We start from the raw sequence: 24,664 nt of genomic DNA on the forward strand, positions 1-24,664 counted from the left end.
GAAGAAACACTTGGATATAATGGGATCACTTCCTTTTTAACAGGTGTATCGCCTGGTTAAAACTGCACATCCACTAAATGGTGAATGCAGGACACCACTTACAGTGCACACAATGTTACATTATATGCTGTCGGTTTCAGATACACAACAAAGAGCAGTTTCTGCTTTCTACTCCAATGCCAGGTGACCTAGCCATTCCAGAAACTTAAGCTTTCAATCCAATTTATTAGCAAAAATGAAGTGTTGGTCAATATCTGTAAATTCTTAAACACATGATCACTAATATCTATTATTAATAATACACACCACAGGAAGCAGCCATCTCTAATCATTAAACATAAGGTGCAATACATCATTCAATAGTTCATACCTTTCAGTCACTGAGGAGATCATCCACATTACAGAAGTTTGAAAATAGAAGTCAACATTTGTGCTTTGGAAGATTATGAAATATTGAATTGTTGGTTGTAATGCCATCTTTCAAGGTATTAGGTTAGGATGCTTAAATCAGCAGTTCATTATTTAGAACTTATGAACTTAATTAAGCCTCTTGAATTGTATCGTCTGTGATTTCCCAACAGTAGCAGTGAAGGCCAGTTCATAGCACAGGGACAGGGGTAGAGAGTCTGCATTCTTCTCTACAAATGAACAAACATGAAAGGAGCATGCAGGTTTTGTTGGTCAGCAAGCATGCTAAGTTTGAGCAGGAACAACAATCTGTTTAAAACACAGCAGGGAAGTCTGGCAGGCATCTTACTCCTCTGCGTCTTGACATGCAAGGTATGCAACTATTTTATAAAGCGCAGATCAAAAGGGGCCTTTGGTGTGCATGTGTTTCTCTCTTGAAGCAGGTTACCATGGTTATATTAACAAAGACAGATTGGTCTACAATCTGTGAATGAATATAAGAACATCATTTCATCTTCTTACATATATTTTTTTTACAAAGACAAGAGCTGGAAGCACTTCATAAGTGTCTGTGTTTTCCATCCTAATAGGCGAATGTGATACCATATGTGACTTGATGGCCATTGTCCCATGCATACAAGATACGCTCTTTGGGGTTGTAGTCAATCTGAGTGGTGTAAGAGTACTCGTTGGTAAATGGCAACCTCGGATTGATTTGAGTGTTTGTATGGGTGTCAAAAGCATACGAAATATTGGCGTGCTTGTTATTGTAGCTGTCCACTGCATACAGCACACCACAGACGATGAAGCAGTTGCCATAATGGTTTTTCCTCAGGCCGGTCCTCCAGGTGGTCTCTTTCTGTATGGACAGGTCAACGATGTTGAGTCTGCTGATGATTATGACCTCTTGCAAGGAGCCCACATCATCAATGGCTGGATAAATCACCCACAAACCGTTCTCATCGACAGCAAAGTCTATGTCAGAATAGCCCCTCCACCTCCAGGGAGTGGCCTCATTATACACTGCATCGTGAAGCAGGGTCCAGGCAGCCACATACCTTTGCTTCATGTCATACTTGATTATATTACGCGTGAAAGCTCTGTTGTAGTAGAAAGCTCCAGCATATACCACGTGGCCAGTCCCAATCCAATTGTAGGGGAGTTTGTAAGAGTTACTCCAGCGACCTGGAAGAAGATGTAACGGGTACATTCAAGATTACATTTCTGGTACTGCCAATCTTTTTCCCTACTTGGGAATATTGGCTCTTGCTCAGGTTACATAAGCACCAGCTACTGAACCAGCACTTTGCCCAAGTGGCCATTCTCCATGTGTGTGAGCCTGACAATTAATATTACCAAGCAGTACACACAAGAGGGGAATAGGAAGGCCATTCAGCCTATTCTGTCATTCAATCATATCAAGCTTAGTCTGCACCTTAACTCCATCCCTACTCGCTTTGGTTCCATAACAGTAGATCCTGATCTTGCCTTGCCCTGCCTGGTATGCACAGATGTCAATGGATTTAAATAGTGTTCAATGTAGTACCGCACCTCCCAGCAATGCTGAAGCCAACGTCAGCAGCTATAGCTGCAATCAGTTAACTCCTCTTATTTTGTGTGACTCAACTCTAAAGTAAGTAATGCATTTACCAATTGAAAAATAGTTCAAAACAGTCTATTTCGGTTTTGGAATATCTGAAATCTGCATTAAATCATTTACATATTTCTGTCACAGATCTTGAGAGTATGGATGCTGTTACGACACCTGGGCAAGTGCACGGTCAATTCCAGCCCCACTTGTCCTCGAGTCACAACACAAGTGAATAAACCAATAATTCTTATAAAAATACCTGAAATCTTTGACCCTTGGCTGTCCAATAATTACAGTCACCAGGTTTGTAAGTTTAAACACAATTACTGTTCATTTAGAAATGAAATACACAGCAAATACAGCTGCTTAACGACAAGCTAATACCTGACTCCCCCTTTAACTGCCCCGCCCTCTACCCGCACACACAAAACAGACAAACATAGAGGGGTGGAAAAGGGTAAAAATAATAAGGATTAAGTTAAGAGTCCTTGCTTCAAATGACGAGTTCTTTAGTGCACTTTCTTCACAGTATGAGCATGGATTAAAGTCTCTGGTTTCAGCCTGTAATGATCTTCCTTGCAGTTAGCAATATCTTATTCACAGCTCTTCCAGGAGAGACCCCTGGCTTCACATCAGTTTTTACTGCAGAGAGAGTTATCAGATTCTGGTTTCTGCTTGAATCAGCCTTTTCTGCAAAGAGAGTTGGTTCCCAAAGTGACCTTTTGGAGAAAGTTACCTGGTTGTTTCTGGAAAAAACAGAGTGGGGGAAAAAAGAGAGGTTCTCTCCCTTAGCTGCCAAAGCAAAACTGAAAGCTCCTAAGGTCTCTGAACCATATCAGTGGGACCAGATCCAATCACCACCTGTTATCGGACAGAGCACAGCCTTTTCGGCCACTTCACTGGCCATCAGCCACATCAATCAAACAGAGTCGTCACTGATCTCTCCTGCTGCTGCAATCCTCTGCTGGAATCAAAAGCATAGGCTACCTGCCAGCTGCTTTGCGTTAAAGCCAGAGGTCCATTAATCAGCCATGATTAATGTAACAGCAAGGGGCAGCATGGTGGCGCAGTGGTTAGCATTGCTGCCTCACGGAGCTGAGGTCCCAGGTTCGATCCCGGCTCTGGGTCACTGTCCTTCTGGAGTTTGCACATTCTTCTCGCGTTTGCGTGCGTTTCACGCCCACAACACAAAGATGTGCTGGGTAGGTGGATTGGTCATGCTAAATTGCCCCTTAATTGGAAAAAATGAATTGGGTACTCTAAATTTTTTTTAAAAATGTAACAACAAAAATAAAAGAAAGGGGAAATAAGGGAACAGACAAGAAGGATCCTTAAAATGCCCAGAAACAAGTTGCAGTCGGGAATGCTATTGAATGATTTGAATGGCTTAGATTTGGAATACTAATGAATACCTTGGAGTGAGTTAAAGGCTAGAATCTAATTTAGCAGATTGGAACAATCTGTATGTGTATCCAGTTTCTGGGTCAGGTCTAATTCAGGAGTTTAGATGATTTATAAATGAAACATGAATAACTGACCGTGACAGACATGATAGAATTTAATCAATGGATTTTTCTGGAACATAGAATACATAGAATTCCTACAGTGACGCAGGAGGCTATTTGCCCCATTAAATCTGCACCGACTCTCTGAAAGAGTACCCTACCTAGGCCCACTCCCCCACCCTAACCCTGTAGCCCCATGTAATCTGCATATCTTTGGACACTAAGGGACAATTTAGCATGGCCAGTCAACCTAATCTGCATATCCTTGTACTGTGGGAGGAAACCGGAGCACCAGGAAACCCACACAGGCAAGGGGAGAATGTGCAAACTCTATGTTTTTTAGAACATGGAATTCCTACAGTGCAAAAGGAGTCTACTCATGTAGAGTAACTGATTTTTTAATTATTATTTATTTACGGGATATGGGCGTTGCTGATTAGGCCAACATTTATTGCCCTTCATAAGGTGGTGGTGAGTTGCCCTCTCGAACCGCTGTAGTCCTTGAGGTGTAGGTACACCCACTGTACTGTTAGGGATGGAGTTCCAGGATGTTGTCCCAGCGACAGTGAAGGAGCGGAGATATATTTCCAAGTCAGGATGGTGAGCGACTTGGAGGGGAACCTCCAGGTGGTGAGGTTCCCACCTGGGAACCTCACCACCTTGTCTTGTCCTTCTAAATAGTAGTGGTCGTGTATTTGGAAGGTGTTGTCGAAGGAACCTTGGTGAGTTACTGCAGTGCATCTTGTAGATGGTACACACGGCTGCCACTGTTCATTGGTGGTGGAGGGTTTGAATGTTTGTAGGAGGGGTAGCAATCAAGCGGCTGCTTTGTCCTGGATGGTGTTGAGCCTCTTGAGTGTTGTTGGAGCTGCGCTCATCCAAGTAAATGGAGAGTATTCCATTACACTCCTAACTTGTGCCTTGTAGATGATGAACAAGCTTTGAGGAGATCAGGAGGCAAGTTACTTGCCGTAGGATTCCTAGCCTATGACCTGCCCTGGTAGCCACAGTAATAATGTGGCTAGTCCAGTTCAGTTTCTGATCAATAGTAACCCCCAGGATGTTGATTGTGGGGGATTCAGCGCTGGTAATGCCATTGAATATCAAGGGGCGGTGGTTAGATCCTCTCTTGTAGGAGATGGCCATTGCCTGGCACTTGTGTGGCGCAAATGTAACTTGTCACTTGTCAGCCCAAGCTTGGATATTGTCCAGGTTTTGCTGCATTTGGACATGGACTGCTTCATTATCTGAGGAGTCGCGAATGGTGCTGAACATTGTGCAGTCACCTGCAAACTTCTGACCCTATGTTGGAAGGAGGTAATTGATGAAACAGCTGAAGATGGTTGGGCCTAGGACACTAACCTGAGGAACCCCTGCAGTGATGTCCTGGAGCTGAGGTGATTGATCTCCAACCACATCAATCATCTTCCTTTGTGCCAGGTATGACTGAAGCTGTAATGATTGCAACTCCTGTCTGAACACCTCAGTTATCTGTCATGTTGCAATTCTAGTGTATCAGTTGCAGAGACTTAAAAGAACTTGACAAAGTTCAACAAAAATCAGATTGCAGCCAAGATCTTCTTCCGGGTGCTCTGGTTTCCTCTGACAGTTCAAAGATGTGCAGGTTAGGTGGATTGGCTGTGTTAAATTGCCCTCAGTGTCCAAAAAAGGTTAGGTGGGGTTACTGGGTTACAAGGATAGGGTGGAGGTGTGGGCTTAAGTAGGGTGCACTTTCCAAGGACTGGTGCAGACTCGATGGGCCGAATGGCCTTCTGCATTGTAAATTCTGTGATTCTATGATTTGGAAGATGATTTTCTGGTGCCTTGCTCAATGGTCTCACCAATTCCATGCCAACAGATTTGACAAGCAAGAACACAGCTGGCATTACTCTAGAGCCAGTTGATGGGGTGGTAGTCAGAAGAATTGTAGGATTACTTGTCCAGATTTTCCACTTTTATTCCACATACTGTATATAATGTAGTTGAAATCAGGACCTTGAGGCACAGGGAACCACCAATGTCAACTGCCATTAAGTCATTTCCCCACCACAAGCACTGTAGTTCCACCACATTGACAAAAAATTGCTCTCACTCAGCAGACAGAAAATCGATGGAGCCTAATCTTCTTGGGAATATACAGGTCATGGTGCACATCTCGCTTTCTTTCTTCACTGTCACTTCGGACCATGCAACACCTATACACAGATGACTCGCTTCAGCCCCTTCCAATGTTGTTGCTCAATCACACCCGAGGCAAACACTTTTCTGTTCCATTCAGCCACTCCCCACAACAGTACAATCCAGCAAGATATAGCTGGGAAACCATATCTCCCCACTGGAATCCTACGAGTCAGTTAAGAAATTTTCAATGGAGTCACGTTTTTCATAACTTCTCTGTTAATGAAGTAAGGCGATGATCCCAAAGGCAAAGGTTATGGTGCTTGGTGGTAATCTTAAATTTTAATTTTTTAAAAATATTTTTTATTCTCCTTTTTCACATTTTCTCCCAAATTTACACCCACCAACAACAAACAATAATCAGTAACACATATGTCAATCCCCATATCAATAACAACGATCCCATCCTCCCACCAAACCCCAAACATTAGCCCGCATGTTCACATAAACAAATGACAAAAAGGAATCAGGAATCACCCATAGTCACAATCAACACACACTGCCCCCCCCCCCAACCCTCCCCCTCCCCCCAACCCCCCTCCACCCCCCCCCCCCCCCCCCCCACCCAACTAATGTTCGGTGTTATCCAGTTCTTGAAAGTGCATGATGAATAATGCCCATGAATTGTAGAACCCCTCCATCCTTCCCCTCAGTTCAAACTTAACCTTCTCAAGAGTCAAGAATTCCCCCCGCCATGCCAGGGCACAGGGTGAAGAGGCTGCTCTCCATCCCATCAGGATCCGCCTTCGGGCGATCAACGAGGCGAAGGCTACAACATCTGCCTCCGCACCCGTTTCCAACCCTGGCTGGTCCGACACCCCGAATATGGCCACCCAGGGGCCCGGGTCCAGTTTCACGTGCACCACTTTAGAAATTACCCCAAATACCTCCATCCAGTAATCTTCTAGCTTTGGACAGGACCAAAACATATGAACGTGATTAGCGCCCCCCCCCCCCACCCCCCCCCCGCAACTTTCACATACATCTTCTACTCCTTCAAAGAATCGGTTCATCCTCGCCCTCGTGAGGTGTGCTCTGTATACCACCTTCAGCTGTATCAGCCCCAACCTCGCGCACGAGGTGGACGCATTCACTCTCTGGAGCACCTCACACCAGAACCCCTCCTCCATATCCTCTCCCAACTCTTCCTCCCACTTTGCTTTGATCCCTTCCAGTGGTGCCTTCTCCTCTTCCAAAATAGCTCCGTAAACCGCTGACACTGCCCCCTTCTCCAGTCCCCCTGTCGTCAGCACCTCCTCCAGCAATGTGGAGGCCGGCTCCACCGGGAAGCTCTGTATCTCCTTTCTGGCAAAGCCTCGAACCTGCATGTATCTAAACATTTCTCCCTGCTCCAGCCCATACTTCGCTTCCAGCTCTTTCAGACCTGCAAACCGACCCCTGAGAAACAAATCTTTTAGTGTCTTAATCTCCTTCTCCTGCCATTTCCGAAAATTTCCATCCCACCTCCCTGGCTCAAATCTGTGGTTTCCCCGAATCGGCATTTCCCTTGACCCTGCCCCCAACCCGAAGTGTTGGTGAAACTGCCTCCAAATTCTCAATGAAGCTATTAATACCGGACTCCCTGAGTACTTCCCCGGGGCTATTGGGAGCGGCGCTATTGCTAGTCCTTTCAATCTCGACCTCCTGCACAAACTCTCCTCCCTCTGACCCAGCTCCGTACCTTCTCCACCCAGTAGTAATACATCAGGTTCGGAAGACCAAACCCCCCTGCCTGCCTTATGGTAATCTTAAATGAGTCATATACTTGTTCTGCCCTTGGAGACAAAGTATTTATCAAGACATGATTATTGTTTTTGAAGGCAAGTTCAGCTATAAATAGTTTAGAAACTGTGTCCAATGTACCACTTCATGTTGGGACTCAGGCTAACAGATGTGAACTCTGCTTCATCTCTTCCATAAATAAGGTTAGATTTCACATTTAAAATCACTTTCACAATCTGAGAGCCAATATTTTATCATTTTGTGCATCTATTCTGAGTAATATTTATTTGTAGGTCCTACAATTCTCATGGACCCTTTTCTTTTTGTGTTCCAGAAGCTGAAATAGTGCCACTCCTTAATGTGTTCATTTAACTCTCTCAAGGATAACTGATCAACAAATAATCCTGTGCTGCAAGAATTCCATATCTCAATGGGCCTCCAAACAGGTCCACTAGACCTCAGAAAGAAAGATAACCCAGAATGTATTTAAAATCATTTTCATTATTGGCTTCAAAGTTGAAAAGAAAATTGAGTCTCAAAGTAATGGATATGGAAGATTTAAGAACAACTTTCCACACTAAGGTTATTGTAATTTCAGGTTCATCTGTATTTATGGGCTATGGAAGGAGCCAGAAACAATCATCTTGTGTTGAGTTTGCTGCTGACCAACTGATCCTTAGAGTTTGAGTTGAAAGTATTGGAATAGATAACGTGCCGCATTTTCTAGAGCTCTCAATTTCCAATTGCAGAGTTTCTAAGAGTCATAGAGCTTGGAAAACTGCTTAACCTCCGTTCTAATGCTCTTTCTTTACGCTGAAGTCTTTATGATGAAGTTTGGTGATACAGGCATTGATAACCAATTGCTAGAGAACCATAATCTAATCTTCATTGTCTGATCCATTGCCAGTGTTGACAGAACATTTGTTCAACCATTATTCACACCCATGAAATCAAATGAGTTGACTTGTCTCTATTTGCTTGAGTGACAGGCGACCATGATTGAACTACCCTGCATTTCACAATGAAGGTAATCTTTGGAACATTTCTGTGCTTGGACAGGAAGTTGAAAATGAGATTGGTGAATAACTGCTTATTTCTCTCCGTTTAGTTGATCTCCTTTTAATCTATCTTTTATTTGTCCACCCCCTCTCCACCATTAACCCCCCCCCCCCTCTCCCAGTCATTGCTTGAAATAGCTGTGCCTGCAGTCCACTCCAAGCATTGGCCAATAATCCTTCACTCTCTGTATCTTCATTTCTCCCTTCCTGCGATGCGTTATGGGACTTCATTGAAACCATTTGTGAGATGAGGAATTCAAGATCTTTGATGCAATGATTCTGTGGTGAGTAAGGTCCTTGTAAGCTCTGTGCTAAAGTACACATTTGAGGTTGGGGCTGATAAATGTTATTTTGGATTATGCACAACAGCGAGATGAAGACTTTTTAATCCATCCATAAAAAACATGAATCAGTAGTCTTTTGGGGTCTTCAATTTCCTTCCATCAAGGCAGTTCTTCATGCCAGGATTGTTTGCATGGCTGCTGGCAGCTCACTCACCTGTGTAGTCATTACTCAGGCAAATAAACATCAAGTGCCAACCACCCCATGATGGAGGATATCACAGCTGACCTGGATCCTTCCCTCATTTATTTTATTCCATGAATTTGCATTGCCACCAAAGAAAGTAATCAATCCTACCCCTCCCAACACCCCCTTTTTTGCTGCCTGATTGATTTGTGGCTTGTCAAAAGCTCCCACAGCTTATCAAATAATCGTAGATTTTCTGTCTTCCCCCAGCTAATTAACAACTGTTAATTTGCATGCTCACATCTCTAAAATATATGTTCCCTCTCTCCTAAAAGCCTTGTTGGACAATGCAGGAACAACTGATGCAACATAGTTTTTTGAAGAATAAAGGGATTAAGGGTTATGGTGTTCGGGCCGGAAAGTGGGGCTGAGTCCACAAAAGATCAGCCATGATCTCATTGAATGGCGGAGCAGGCTCGAGGGGCCAGATGGCCTACTCCTGCTCTTCGTTCTTATGTTCTTATGTTTCAAAAAGGGCCTAGTTACAATTCTAGCTATGTGGATCTCTTGCCTTCCCAATTGTTTTCATCTGTTATTTGCTTCTGTGAATTTTTAAAAAGCTTCCAACCTCTTAAATTCCATTTCCCCAACTAGAATCACTATTCATTAGCCCAGGAAAATGTCAAATGTTAGTTAACTAAGTGAGGTGACTCCGCTGCCAACTTTCATTTAAAAGTGCAGCCAAATTTGGGCAGGAATTAGAGTGATGAATCAGTTCGCCACAAATCTCTACAATTCAACACCCAAGTGGTGCCAGCCAGAATGAGCCAGAGGTACATTGGTGAGTCAGGAATGTGTAGCTCTCAAGTGTATATTTCGGAATGTTTCTTACAAACAGAGCTGATGGCAGTAAAAAAGTTTTCAGCAAGGCTCACTGTCATTTCAGTGGAACATCTTGAGCAAATACCTGGGGCAGGATTCTCCATTTTAGCGGCAGAGTGTTGACGCCGTCGTAAATGGTGGAGCGTTTTACGACGGTGTCTTCTGGCTGCTAGGAGCAGCGATCCCCCAACCCACAGGGGGCCAGCACAACACTGGAGCGCCTCGCGCAGCTCCAGCTGCCGATACGGGCGCCAGCACTTACGACCGTGGGTCCACGCACGCACGCCACGGCCAGCGTGAGTCCGTGCATGCGTGCCACGGCCGTCTCCATGCCGGCCCCCACGCAACATGGCGGAGCCCTACAGGGGCCCGGTGCAGAGGAACACAGCCCCCCCCCCCCGGAATGAGCCCGCCCGCGAACGGTAGCCCCCGATCGCGGGCCTGGCCACCGGGGAGGCCTCCCCTGGAGTCGGATCTCCCTTCCCCCCCCCCCACCAGGACAGCCCCCGCAGCCTGTACGCCGGGGTCCCGCCGGGTAGGACCACACGTGAATGACGCCGGCGGGACTCGGCCCATCGAGCACGGAGAATTGCCGGGAGGGGGGCGCATTCAGCGGCCCCTGACCGGCACCACGGCGACCGTGCCGGCACGATTGCCGCCGATTCTCCAGTCGCCAGAGATTCGGCTGCCCGGCGTTGGAGCGGCGTGGCGGGATTCGTGCCCCGCTGATTCTCCCACCCGGCACGGGATCGGAGAATCCTACCCCTGGAATTTTCATCGATCAGTGAAGGACTATGCAGAATTTGTTTTCAGGCTAAAATTGGTTGTGTTTCTAATAGAACAGGTTGTTGATGAATTTGGAAGACTGGCCATACTTTTAGTGTTTGATATTTTATGCTCTCACCTTGTTTGAAGTTTTCCATGTTGCGAAACTCCACCAGGGTATTGCCGTAATAGTAGTTGGTGATGTAGATTTTATCACCTTTTGCTAATGGATCTTTCATCCAAGCACCTTCATTTCTCCCATAAATGTGTTTCGTCTTGGGGCCCGAAATGGTAGACAAAGTCTCCTTGCACTCGCCTATAATAATCAAGTGGTATTTCAGTGTTACTGTCCATTGCACAGTATTATCACTTTACAAAAACAATTTGAAGGGTTAAGAGCTTGACTTCCCAGCCACCATGTTGGGAGCGTGAATCATTGGATAAATCACAACTGAAATTGTGTGTTGAAAGAGAAAGCTTCAACCAGAGTATAACACAAAAGTTACCCTCGTCAAATTGAAAACCGCATTGTTCTCCTTACCTCGGTGGAATCACATCTCTCACTAGCCCAGTATCAGAAAGACAATTAAACCTATGGAAAGTGTTCACAACCAGACTTACTGCTTGCTTCGATCTGGGGAAAGATTAAAACATCAAAGAGGAATGTCCCAAAACATCCAGAAATACATGTGCCATGTTGAGTTGCGTTGCTGCCTACTAATCTGCTGTGCCTTAAATATCAATAATCTCACTGATTTAGTACAGTAATCTTCACTTGAAAACATAAACATGTAACAACCAGTAGTATGTCCCGGTTGTGGGGATTCACTATGATTCCCATCCACGAAACTGACAGGCTAGAATCCAACAGTTCAAGTTAATAAAGGTAGTCTTGCGTTTATAGAGCAGGTTTCACAACATCTGGATGTACGAATGCGCTCAGACAATGAATTTTGAAGTGCAGTCACCTTTGTAACTTAGAAAAACATGGCAGTCAATTTGTGCACAGCAGCCTCCTCCAAACAGTAATGTGATTATGACCAGGTCATATCATAGCATTTACAGTGCAGAAGGAGGCCATTCGGCCCATCGAGTCTGCACCAGCCCTTCGAAAGAGCACCCTACTCAAGCCCACACCTCCACCCTATTCCCGTAACCCCACCTAACCTTTTTCGGACACTAAGGGCAATTTAGCATGGCCAATAACAGCAAAAGGGATTGTTATTTAAATGATAAAATATTAAAATATGCTGCTGTGCAGAGGGACCTGGGTGTCCCAGTGCATGAGTCGCAAAAAGTTGGTTTACAGATGCAACAGGTGATTAAGAAGGCGAATAGAGTTTTGTCCTTTATTGCTGGAGGGATGGAGTTTAAGACTAGGGAGGTTATGCTGCAACTGTATATAAGGTGTTAGTGAGGCCACACCTGGAGTATTGTGATCAGTTTTGGTCTCCTTACCTGAGAAAGAACTTACTGGCGCCGGAGGGTGTGCAAAGGAGTATCACTAGGTTAATCCCAGAGTTGAGGGGTTGGATTATGAGGAGAGGTTGAGTAGACTGGAAATATACTTGTTGGAATTTAGAAGGATGTTGGGGGATCTTACAGAAATACATAAAATTATGAAGGGAATAAATAAGATAGATGCGGGGAGATTGTTTTCACTGGCGGGTGAAAGCATAACTAGGGGGCATAACGTCAAAATAAGGGGAAGTAGATTTAAGATTGAGTTTAGGAGGAACATCTTCACCCAAAGGGTTGTGAATCTATGGAATTTCCTGCCCAGTGAAGCAGTTGAGGCTCCTTCATTAAATGTTTTCAAGATAAAGATAGATAGTTTTTTGAAGAATAAAGAAATAAAGGGTTATGTTGTTCGGGTGGGAAAGTGCAGCTGAGTCCACAAAAGATCAGCCATGATCTCATTGAATGGCAGGGTCCGGCTTGAAGGGCCAGATGGCCTACTCCTGCTCCTAGTTCTTATGTTCTTAATCCACCTCACCCGCACGTCTTTGGACTGTGGGACGAAACCGGAGCACCCGGAGGAATCCCACGCAAACACGGGGAGACTCCGCACAGACAGTGACCCAAGCCAGGAATCGAACCTGGGACCCTGGAGCTGTGAAGCAACTGTGCTAGTCCTTGATCTAGATACGCCCACTCCACTCGGTCGAAAGCCTACTCCGGGTCCATCGCCTCTGCCACCTCCATTTCTTATCATAATCACATTTGCTCTCCCTTTCTCAAACCCAGTTTGATCCACACCTATCATGCCCGGGACACAGCACGGTAGCACAGTGGTTAGCACAGTTAGCAATACTAATTGAGGCGTGAATGTTGACCAGGTCACTGGGAATACTCCCCTGTTCTTCAAAATAGTGCCTTGAGACCTTTCACATCCATTTGAAAAAGTGTTGAGTGGGGATGCTCAGTTCAACATTTCTCCTGAATTAATTGCCCAGTGTTTTCACCATGGTAATTACAATGCAAATTGTGTAATTTAGGAGGTTCAGAGAGCAAACATTTGCACCCTTAAGGTTGTTTTGTTGCCATTGTTCCCAATCAGCCACAATGTGCTGCATTTATGCTGGAAGTCATGTTTTGGAATGGGCTTGTAGATGACCAAGTTGGATAAATGTCAAGTCCTTCTAAGTCTTGATTTAGCTTTCACAGCGGTAATGTGGTGATATATTTTCTAACTGTGATGAAGATTTAATAAATTTTTCCTGTGAGATAGTGGATGAAATTTGAAACGGGCTAAACTGGTTCCTCTCCCCCCACCAAGACTCCACTCAGATTGCATATTGCTTCAGAATGTCCTGCAGTGCGAGAACAGTTGGACCCCAGGACTCTTATTCAATAAATCCGCATTAAGTGACTCTGTAGTCAACATCCATCTCAGTACTTACAGTGAAGCAACAAGCTGGTTCAAGCGCTGAGTGGGCAAATGTACCAGACAAGACAAGAAGGACCCAGGAGTACAGGATTACATGGGACAAACAGCACAAAAACAGTTGATTCAGCCCAGCCATCAGTACCAAAGCAGACAGGCCAGGAAGAGCCCATGATTAACCCATCTGATGTGTTACCAATCTGTACATATCATGAAAAGCCCAGGATCCATTACTCACGTGGTCGTTCACTGACCACAACCATTTACATTTGCTAACCAATGATCCATTATTGAAAAGTATGGGTTTTATGTGGATATCTGTTGAGCAGAGCTTGGTTTTCCCACTTCAATCGTGGCTTATCAACACTTGTATCAAGTTCAAAAAATAATTGAATGTGATCCAGAACCAGTTTATACACGAAGGGGACAAAAAAATAGCCATGGACGACAAAATAGGTAAGGACAATTCAAAACTAAAAGAAAACACATACCAGGTTGCAAAAATATAGCACAGGTCATTACAAATGGAAGGGATACAAAGAATAGCAAAACATGACAAAACATAGTAAAAGCAACAAAAAGGGACTATAAAAATAAACTTGCAAACGTTTCGAATTATATCAAGAAAAGACGGTCATTAAAAGGAATGTAGGCACATTTAAAACTGACAGATGATATAAATGAAAATAAAGGAAATGGCAGACATGTTGAACAATCAACTTTGCTTCTGTATTTACAGTAGAGGCAGAGTTCAGTGTGCCACACACTGCAAGGAACTAACTTTTCATCAAAGATGGGAACTTACCAAAATTAACATAAACAAATTAATAGCAATGAAGAAAATGATGGCACTAAAGAGTGTCAAATTCCCAGGACCACATGCTTTCCCCCCCGGATTCTTAATGTCAATAGGTGAAAACATTGCAGATACCCGAAATCGAATCTTCTGAAGGTCACTCAATTCAGGAACCATTCCTTGAGTTTGGAAAATTGCACAATTCTGCTGGTTAATTAAGATGAGACGGAAGCCGGGAAATTAGTGGAGTCTGTAGTTAAGGACTGAGTGACTGAATATCTTGAAAATTTTCAGATTATCAAAGAAATCCAAAATTAATTAATAAATAGAAGGCCATGTTCGACAAAGCTGATAGAATTGTTTTGAATAAGTGACTGAATTATTGGACAGGCAAATGTGAATGCATGTTATTTATATGGACTTCCATTGGGTATTTGATTATGGCCCTCATAAATGATGTTAATTAAAGTTAAAGTTGAAGCTCATGGCATTCAGGGCAGGTGATTGGCTGAACGACAAGAGACGCAATAAGAATAATGTGCAGGTATTCTAATTCACAGGATGTGACTAACGGCTGGGACCTGAACTATTCACTGTATTTATTAATGACTTGGATAATGGGAAAGAGAGCTGAATGTCCAAATTTGCCAATGGCACAAAAATAAGCGGCATTGTAAGAAGTGTAGATGGAAGCATAAAATTACAAATAGTCATTGTGGTGAACCACTGTAATGGGAGATGTAAGGTAGGACCTGCAGTACAGGTTCGCCGGTAGCTCCTGCCGGCTGGCTCCGCCCACAGAGAACTGTATAAACATGCATGACCTCCAGTGCCCTGCCATTTCACCAGCTGCAGCAGGAGGCCACGCATCTGACTGTAATAAAGCCACAGTTGTACCCAACTTTAGTCTTTGTGCAATTGATCGTGCATCAATTTATTACAGTCAGATTTTCCACAGAATGAATATCAGAATTAAGCCCGATCGCCTGCAGCTGGACGCCAGAAAAGACTTTACTCACTGGCAAGCATGTTTTGAGGCCTACATCAAGGCTGCGGACCCCGAGCCAACGGAGGCTCAGAAGATAAACGTCCTGTACTCCAGACTGAGCTCCAGCGTGTTCCCGTTGATCCAAGACGCGACAAATTACACAAAAGCGATGGAACTCCTTAAGGAACACTACGAGCAGAAGGCGAACACGGTCTTCGCCAGGCATGTACTCGCCACCCACTCGTAACTACCTGGTGAGTCCATCGAAGACTTCTGGAGCGCCCTAATTCCACTCGTCTGGGACTGTGACTGTCAGGCCGTTACGGCCGCCGAACACGCGAATCTCCTCATGCGCGATGCCTTCGTGACGGGGATTGCGTCGGACCACATCCGAGAACGATTACTGGAAGGGGCCACGCTCGAACTGGCGGAGACGAAAACCTTGGCGCTCCCCATGACGGTCGCATCCCATAACGTACAATCATACCCCTCCCGCCGCGCTGCCCACCCTTCTACTCCTTTCTACCCCTCCTGGACCTCGCCGACGACCTCCTCAGCTGGGGCCCTGCCTTCCCAATACGCCTGCGCCGCACGCCAATCCGCGCACTCCGGGGGTCCCCGCTGCTACTTCTGCGGTCAGCAGAAGCACCCCCGCCAACACTGCCCGGCCCGCACTGCAGTTTGTAAAGCCTGCAGTAAAAAGGGCCACTTCGCGGCGGTGTGCCAGGCCCGCGCAGTCGCTGCGATCGCACCCGCTATCGCCCCCTCCCCCACACCAGACGCACAATGGGAGCTGCCATCTTCTCCTCCCGGGTCCATGTGCGACCAATGGGGGCCGCCATCTTGTCCCCCTTCGGCCATGGGCGCCGCCATCTTGTCCCGACCCCGCAATGTGCGCACCATGGGCGCCGCCATCTTGTCCCCCACAGGGTCTCCGGACATCCCGACATCGGAACCGCACACGCTCGCCACCCGAAGCACCCGATGGCTACCCGCAGCTCGCTTCGATGACGCTGGACCAATCTCGCCTGCACAACCTGGCCACCGCGTCGACGACGGTTAAAATCAACGGCCATGCGACCTCGTGCCTGCTGGACTCCGGGAGCACCGAAAGCTTCGTTCACCCAGATATGGTAAGGCGCTGCTCCCTCGCAGTCTACCCTGCCAATCAAAGGATCTCCCTAGCCTCCGGATCCCACTCCGTCCTGATCCGAGGCTTTTGTACAGTCACCCTCACGGTCCAGGGCATAGAATTTAGTAACTTCCGCCTCTATGTCCTTCCTAATCTCTGCGCTGCACTCTTGTTGGGCCTGGACTTCCAGTGCAATCTCCAGAGCCTCACCCTCAAATTCGGCGGGCCCTTACCCCCCCTTACTGTTTGCGGCCTCGCGACCCTCAAGGTCAATCCCCCCTCCCTTTTTGCCAATCTAACTGCGGATTGCAAGCCCATTGCCACTAGGAGCAGGCGGTACAGCACCCAGGACAAGACCTTCATCAGGTCCGAAGTCCAGTTGCTGCTTAAGGAGGGTATTATCGAGGCCAGCAACAGGCCCTGGGAGCCCAAGTGGTCGTGGTTAAAACTGGGGAGAAACACAGGATGGTCGTGGACAGACCATCAATCGGTACACGCAGCTCGACGCGTACCCCCTCCCACTCATATCTGATATGGTCAATCAGATTGCGCAGTACCGGGTCTTCTCAACAATTGACCTGAAATCCGCCTACCACCAGCTCCCCATCCGGAAGTCGGACCGGCCATACACTGCCTTCGAGGTGGACGGTCGCCTCTACCACTTCCTTAGGGTCCCTTTCGGCGTCACAAATAGGGTCTCGGTCTTCCAAAGAGAGATGGACCGAATGGTCGACCAGTACGGTTTGCGGGCCACCTTTCCGTACTTAGATAATGTCACCATCTGCAGGACCACGATGCCAACCTCGATAAATTCCTCCGCACTGCCACCCTTCTCAACCTGACCTACAACAAAGAGAAGTGTGTGTTCAGCGCGGCCCGGTTAGCCATTCTCGGCGATATAGTCCAAAACGGACTTCTCGGGCCTGACCCCGACCGCATGCGCCCCCTCATGGAACTTCCCCTCCCCCACTGCCCCAAGGCCATCAAACGCTGCCTGGGGTTCTTTTCCTACTACGCTCAGTGGGTCCCAAACTATGCGGACAAGGCCCACCCACTCATCCAATCCATCCAATTCCCCCTCGCGGCCGAGGCACAACATGCTTTCGCCCGCATCAGAGCAGACATCGCCAAGGCCGGGTTGCGCGCAGTGAACGAGTCACTGCCTTTCCAAGTAGAAAGCGACGCTTCAGACGTCGCCCTTGCCGCCACCCTAAACCAGGCAGGCAGACCCGTGGCATTCTTTTCCCGCACCCTTCATGCCTCTGAAATTCAACACTCATCCGTCGAAAAGGAGGCCCAAGCTATCGTTGAAGCTGTGCGGCATTGGAGTGGAGGCATTACCTGGCCGGTAAGAGATTCACTCTCCTTACGGACCAACGGTCGGTAGCCTTCATGTTCAATAACACACAGCGGGGCAAGATCAAAAATGATAAAATCTTGCGGTGGAGAATCAAGCTCTTCACCTATAATTACGAGATCTTGTATCGCCCTGGTAAACTCAACGAGCCCCCAGACGCCCTCTCCCGAGGTACATGTGCCAGCGCACAAGTGGACCAACTCCGGGCCCTACACGACAGCCTTTATCACCCGGGGGTCACTCGATTGTACCATCTGGTCAAAGCTCGCAATCTGCCCTACTCCATCGAGGAAGTAAGGACAGTCACCAGGGACTGCCAGGTCTGTGCGGAGTGAAAGCCGCACCTCTACCGGCCGGACCGTGCGCGCCTGGTGAAGGCTTCCCACCCCTTTGAACGCCTCAGCGTGGGTTTCAAAAGGCCCCTCCCCTCCACCGACCGTAACACGTACATTCTCAGTGTGGTCGATGAGTACTCCAGATTCCCCTTTGCCATCCCATGCCCCGATATGATGTCTGCCACCGTCATCAAGGTCCTCAGTACCATCTTCGCTCTGTTCGGTTTCCCCGCCTACATCCACAGTGACAGGGGATCCTCATTCATGAGCGATGAGCTGCATCAGTTCCTGCTCAGCAGGGGTATAGCCTCCAACAGGATGACCAGCTACAACCCCCGGGGAAACAGGCAAGGAGAACGGGAGAATGGGACGGTTTGGAGGGCCGTCCAGCTGGCCCTACGGTCCAGGAACCTCCCAGCCTCTCGCTGGCAGGAGGTCCTCCCTGACGCTCTGCACTCCATCCGGTCACTATTGTGCACCGCCACTAATAACACACCCCATGAACGTGTTTTTACCTTCCCCAGGAAGTCCACATCCGGGGTGTCGCTCCTGACTTGGCTCGCTGCTCCAGGACTGGTCCTTCTCCGTAAGCACGTCCGACTCCACAAGGCGGACGGACCCCTTGGTGGACAGGATTCACCTGCTCCACGCCAACCCTCAATATGCCTACGTTGAGTTCCCTGACGGCCGCCAAGATATTGTCTCACTCAGGGACCTGGCACCGTCAGGTTCCACCCCAACACACACCCCCACCAATGCGCCCCACCTCCCACCGCGCCGCCAATATTGACCCCACCAGACCATTCCCCCCCCCCTCCCCTTTTCCACATAAGAGGACGAAGAGGACTTCTGCACGCTCTCGGAGTTCCCCGATGACTGGCCAGCATCAGCACCGCCATCGGTGCCACCTCCACCACCGCCAGCACCGACTTCGCCGCCACCGTTACGCCGCTCCCAACGAAGCACCAAAGCACCGGACCGGCTGAACCTTTGACGGACTCCGGACCGTCAACATGGACTTTTCTTTCCCTACCACTGTACATAATTGCACTAATTGTATATAATTTCACGTCACCCCCACCGGACTCATTTTTAACAGGGGGTGAATGTGGTGAACCACTGTAATAGGAGATGTAAGGTAGGACCTGCACGACAGGTTCGCCGGTAACTCCTGCCGGCTGGCTCCGCCCACGGAGAACTGTATAAATATGCATGACCTCCAGTGCCCTGCCATTTCGCCAGCTGCAGCAGGAGGCCACGCATCTGACTGTAATAAAGCCACAGTTGTACCCAACTTTAGTCTTTGTGCAATTGATCGTGCATCAGTCATCAATAGATTAAGTGAATGGACAAAAATGCTAGGATCCTAAAGAAGGTCCTACAAAAAACAAAATCCAGGGGGGGGCTAGCCCTCCCAAACCTACAATTCTACAACTGGGCGGCGACGGCCGAGCGAATAAGGGGATGGATCAAGGAGCCAGAGGCCGAGTGGGTGCGCGCGGAAGAGGCATCCTGCATGGGGACCTCCCTCCGGGCCCTCGCCACGGCAGCACTCCCATCCCACCCAAAAAACACTCCAGCAGCCCGGTGGTGATAGCCACCCTCCAATCCTGGAACCAACTACGGCAGCAATTTGGCCTGACCAAAATGTCGGACAAAGCTCCCATCTGCAACAACCATAGGTTCACACCAGCGCTGACTGACACCACCTTCAAAAGGTGGGGGCAGGACGGAGGGACACTGACAGTCAGGGATCTGTACATGGATGGCAGGATCGCAACACTGGACGAACTGACAGAGAAATTCCAGCTAGCCAGGGGGAACAAGCTAAGATACCTGCAACTCAAAAACGTCCTACGAAAGGAGACAAGGACGTACCCACAACCACCACGATAGACACTACTGGAAGAACTACTGGACGCAAGCACCCTAGATAAAGGAAACTAGTGACATGTATGACCAACTGATAGAAAGGGCCGACACCGTACTGGATGCAACAAGAAAGAAATGGAAGGAGGACCTGGGGATTGAGATAGGGTGGGGACTCTGGAGCGAAGCACTGCATAGGGTCAACTCCACCTCCACGTGCGCAAGGCTCAGCCTGACGTAGCTAAACGTGGTACATAGAGCCCACTTAACAAGAACCCGTATGAGTAGGTTCTTCCCGGAGGTGGAGGATAGATGTGAACGGTGCCAAGGAGGCCCGGCCAACCACGCCCACATGTTCTGGTCTTGCCCCAGACCTGCTGGGTACAGGACAGCCTTCTTCGAGGCAATGTCCAAAGTGGTGGGGGTGAGGGTGGAGCCATGCCCGAAAGTGGCGGTCTTCGGGGTTTCAGACCAGCCAGATCTATTCCTGGGGAGGAGGGCGGACGCCTTTGCCTTTGCCTCCCTGATCGCCCGCCATAGAATCCTGCTCAGCTGGCGGTCAGCAGCACCACCCAAAGCTGCAGACTAGCTGTCCGACCTCTCGGAATCTCTCCAAATGGAGAAAATCAAATTCGCCATCCGAGGGTCAGACAATGGCTTCCACAGAACGTGGGAGCCATTCACCCGATTGTTCCAGGATTTGTTTGTGGCCAACGAACAAGCAGAAGAATAGCCAGGTAGCCAAGAATCAGGGGAAAGTAACCACAGCATGAGAGGGAGAGATAGACCGGGAGTGGGGGGGTACAGCTAAACCTAAGAGGAAAGAAAGGCGAACCACAGGAGGGGGGGGGGGGGGCGGGTGGGGAGGGAAGAGATAGTGAACAAGAGAGGAGAACTAGGGTGGTGGGGGGGGTGGTAGGGAAATGAGAGCCGGAAGGAAGGCACGGGATACAATAACGAACTTGGCATCTCCAGGAGCAGGGAACGAGGAGAATAAAGACGAAAGACGGGAGGAACAGCAGAAGCGGAGGTGAGCGAGATCCGTCCGGGAGAAGCAAGCGACAACACCAACACCTCCGGCACCCGAATGTATATTTTACCTCCCCAGTTCAAAAACCCAATAAAAAACATTTATTAAAAAAAAGTGAATGGACAAATTTGTGGCAAATGGATTTCTGTGTACGTAACTGAACCTAAAAAATAAATAGTGAAAAGCTCGGAGCCGTAGAGGTCCAATGAGACTTAGGGGTCCACGATCATTCACATGTCATAGACAGGTACAGAAATTCATCAAAAGTGTTAATGGCATGCTGGCCTTTCTGTCCACAAAACTAGAAGAACAAGGAATAAAACTCATGCTATGGCTATACAAAGTCTGGGTGAAAACACACCTGGAAAACTGTTCCGTGCTGGGCACCACAGCTCCAAAATGCTACATTGGTCTTGGAAAGAGTACAGGATGGTTTTATTAGAATGATAGCTGGGATGAAGGTGTTAAATTACAAAGAGGATTACACAAACTGGGGTTGTATTCTATGGAATTTAGAAGATTGAAGGATAATTTGATTGAAGTTTTCAAGGTATTAAGGGGAACAGATAGAGTAGATTGGGAGAAAGTATTCCCTCTGGTTAGAGAATCTAGGACTGGGGACATTGGCTAAAATGATGCTGGGCCAATTGTTAATGTTAAATCTGCTATTGATATGTGTTGTCAAAGGTATTGAGGAATAGGGGGGAAAGGTGGGTATATGGAGTTGAATCACAAATCTCACTGAGTGGTGGAGCACATTTGAGGGGCTAAATGCCCTACTCCTGTTCCTATGTATTAGAGGGCACCCAGCACTGATGAAAGCACAACCAAGAATAAATTATCTTCGACAAAAACACCTCAGACTCAAAGCCTTTAATGGCCCACGGTATTTTACAAAACAAAACCCCCCATATATTTTACATTCTCATCATTATGTTTTAATTTGATTCTTGGACTTAATCTTCTCTATCTTTTTATCCTCTTCCAGACTTGCATCAGTCACCCAAAAACCCACCCATAAGTTGCCATTCTCCTGACTGTGGCCTCTTGCTCATACCCAATTCTCACTAGCACGCTGTCGACAGTCATGCTTCTAGCCTCCCATGCCCCATGCTCTTGAGTAGCTCCAGGTTTACCTCTAGCTCATTACCTCCTCTTTTAAGACTCTTCTGTTGCCATGCTTTAGGTCATCTTCAGAGAATCCTTAGATTCTAAGAAGGAGGTCATTCGTCCCGTCAAGTCGACACCGACCCTCTGAAAGAGCATCGTACCCAGGCCCATTTCTTCCACCCTATCCCTGTCACCCACCTAATCTGCACATCTTTGGATATTAAGGGGCAATTTACCATGTCTAATCCCACCTAACCGGCACATTTTGGACTGTGGGAGGATACTAGGGCACCCGGAGGAACACACAGACACAGGGAGAAGGTATAAACTCCACACAGTCACTCAAGGCCAGAATTGAACCCAGGTCCTGTCACTGTGAGGCAGCAGTGTTAACCATTGTGTCATCAATTATTTGACAATAATTTTCTTCCATCTTTGGCTCCATGTACATTATTTTAATGAAATGAAAATCACTTATTGTCACAAGTAGGCTTCAAATGAAGTTACTATGAAAAGCCCCTAGTCGCCACATTCCGGCATCTGTTCGGGGAGGCTGTTACGGGAATTGAACCGTGCTGCTGGCCTGCCTTGGTCTGCTTTCAAAGCCAGCGATTTAGCCCTGTGCTAAACAGCCCCTAATTATACATCTGTGAAGTTTTTCCAGGTTACTATATTTGCAAGTTGATTTTTTTCAACAACATTTTATATTTAAATAGCATCTTTAATGTAATGAAATGTCCCAGGATGCTTCATGGAAGCATTATAAAACAAACTATGACATGGAGCCACGTAAGATGATATGAGGTAAGATAGGATTCAATGGTGGAAAGCGAGTGGAGAGGCCGAGAGGTACAGGGAGGGAATTCCATAGGGTGAGGCCTAGGCAACTGAAGGCATGGCCACCAACGATAGAGTGTTTATGATTGGGAATGCACAATAGGAATTCAGATATCATGGAGGATTGTGGATTTCATGGATATATAGAAAGAGGGGGCTGGATTCTCCGATCCCCGATGCTGAAATTGCATTTGATGATGGGGCAGAGAATCCCCGACGACGACAGAATCAGGTGCAGTACGCCGTATCCACGGCCTCAGGCCATTGTCTGAGGTCCGCCCCGCGATGCTCCGTCCCCGACAAGCCGAGTTCCCGACGCGTGGGACTCTCATGGTCTCATCCATCGGGAACTCAGCGTGGCGGCTGCAGACTCAGTGCAGCGTCGCCACAGTCGGGGGAGGACCGATCCGTGGGCAGGGGGCCATTATTCAGGGCTGGAGGAACTGTGGGGGGGGGGGTTCAGTCCGGGGCGTGCAAGCCAGCCGAAGGGGGGGACTATTTTTGCGGTCCAGGTGGGGGTGCTGCGCCCGCTATGGAGCACACCGCGGCTGCTGCAGACCGCCGCCATGCGCATGCGTGACCATGGACCTGGCAATGCTCCGGGCTGTATCAGCAGCTAGAGCTGGGAGCTCAAGGCTGCCTGGCTGCTAGCCCCCATCGGAGCAGGGAATCAGTGGCCGTTTTGCGCCATTTTTCCTGGCGTAAAACATCACCGTTTTCACACTGGCCCAGGGATGACAAGGCCATAGAGAGATTTCAAAACAAGGGTAAGAGTTTTAAAATCAAGAATTTGCTTAGAGCAGCGAGGTGGCACAGCGGTTAGCACTGCTGCCTCACGCGCTGAGGCCACGGGTTGGATCCCGGCCCCAGGTCACTGTCCGTGTGGAGTTTGCACATTCTCCCTGTGTCTACGTGGGTCTTACCACCACAACCCAAAAAGGTGTGCACGGTGGGTGAATTGGCCATGCTAAATTTATAAAAAAGATGAATTTGCTTGACCAAGAGCCAATGATGGTCAATGAGCACAAAGGAATGGGAATTGTTTTTTTTTAAAATATATTTTATTCAAAATTTTTGGCCAACCATAACAGTACATTGTGTATCTTTTACACAGTAATATAACAATATAAATAACAATGGCCAGTTTTTTAAACAAGAAATAAATAATATATAGACAACATCAAAATTAAAAAACAAAACTAAATGGCAACTGCTTTGTCCCAAATAAATACTCTCCAAAAATGCAATTCAGCAGTCCAGTATACAATTACCTATAACAACAACCTATACATATTATACTTATACACTAACATCCCTGAGAGTCCTTCTGGTTCATCCCCCCCACCCCCCCCCCCCCCCCCACCCCGGGTTGCTGCTGCTGTCTTCTTCTTTTCCGTTCCCTCCATCTTTCTGTGAGGTATTCGACGAACGGTTGCCACCGCCTGGTGAACCCTTGAGCCGATCCCCTTAGGACGAACTTAATCCGTTCCAGCTTTATAAACCCTGCCATGTCATTTATCCAGGTCTCCACACCCGGGGGCTTGGCTTCCTTCCACATCAACAGTATCCTGCGCCGGGCTACTAGGGACGCAAAGGCCAAAACATCGGCCTCTCTCGCCTCCTGTGCTCCCGGCTCTTGTGCAACCCCGAACATAGCCAACCCCCAGCTTGGTTCGACCTGGACCCCCACCACCTTCGAAAGCACCTTTGTCACCCCCACCCAAAACCCCTGTAGTGCCGGACATG

General features: G+C 47.6%; 1 protein-coding gene across 1 annotated transcript in view; it reads right to left on the minus strand.

Moving 5' to 3' along the window:
* Positions 1–205: 205 nt before the first annotated feature.
* Positions 206–24,664, minus strand: part of olfml2ba (olfactomedin-like 2Ba) — a 74,336-nt gene continuing 49,877 nt past the window's right edge. Inside the window, exons 7-8 of the mRNA XM_072511679.1 lie at positions 10,717–10,893; positions 206–1,593 (exon numbers count right to left, since the gene is read on the minus strand). Of these exons, the coding sequence (XP_072367780.1) occupies positions 992–1,593; positions 10,717–10,893 (779 nt within the window). The 3' untranslated portion in view covers positions 206–991. The remainder of the gene's footprint in view (positions 1,594–10,716; positions 10,894–24,664) is intronic.

The sequence above is a fragment of the Scyliorhinus torazame genome, chromosome 7, assembly GCF_047496885.1.
Source record: "Scyliorhinus torazame isolate Kashiwa2021f chromosome 7, sScyTor2.1, whole genome shotgun sequence".
Lineage (NCBI taxonomy): Eukaryota > Metazoa > Chordata > Chondrichthyes > Carcharhiniformes > Scyliorhinidae > Scyliorhinus > Scyliorhinus torazame.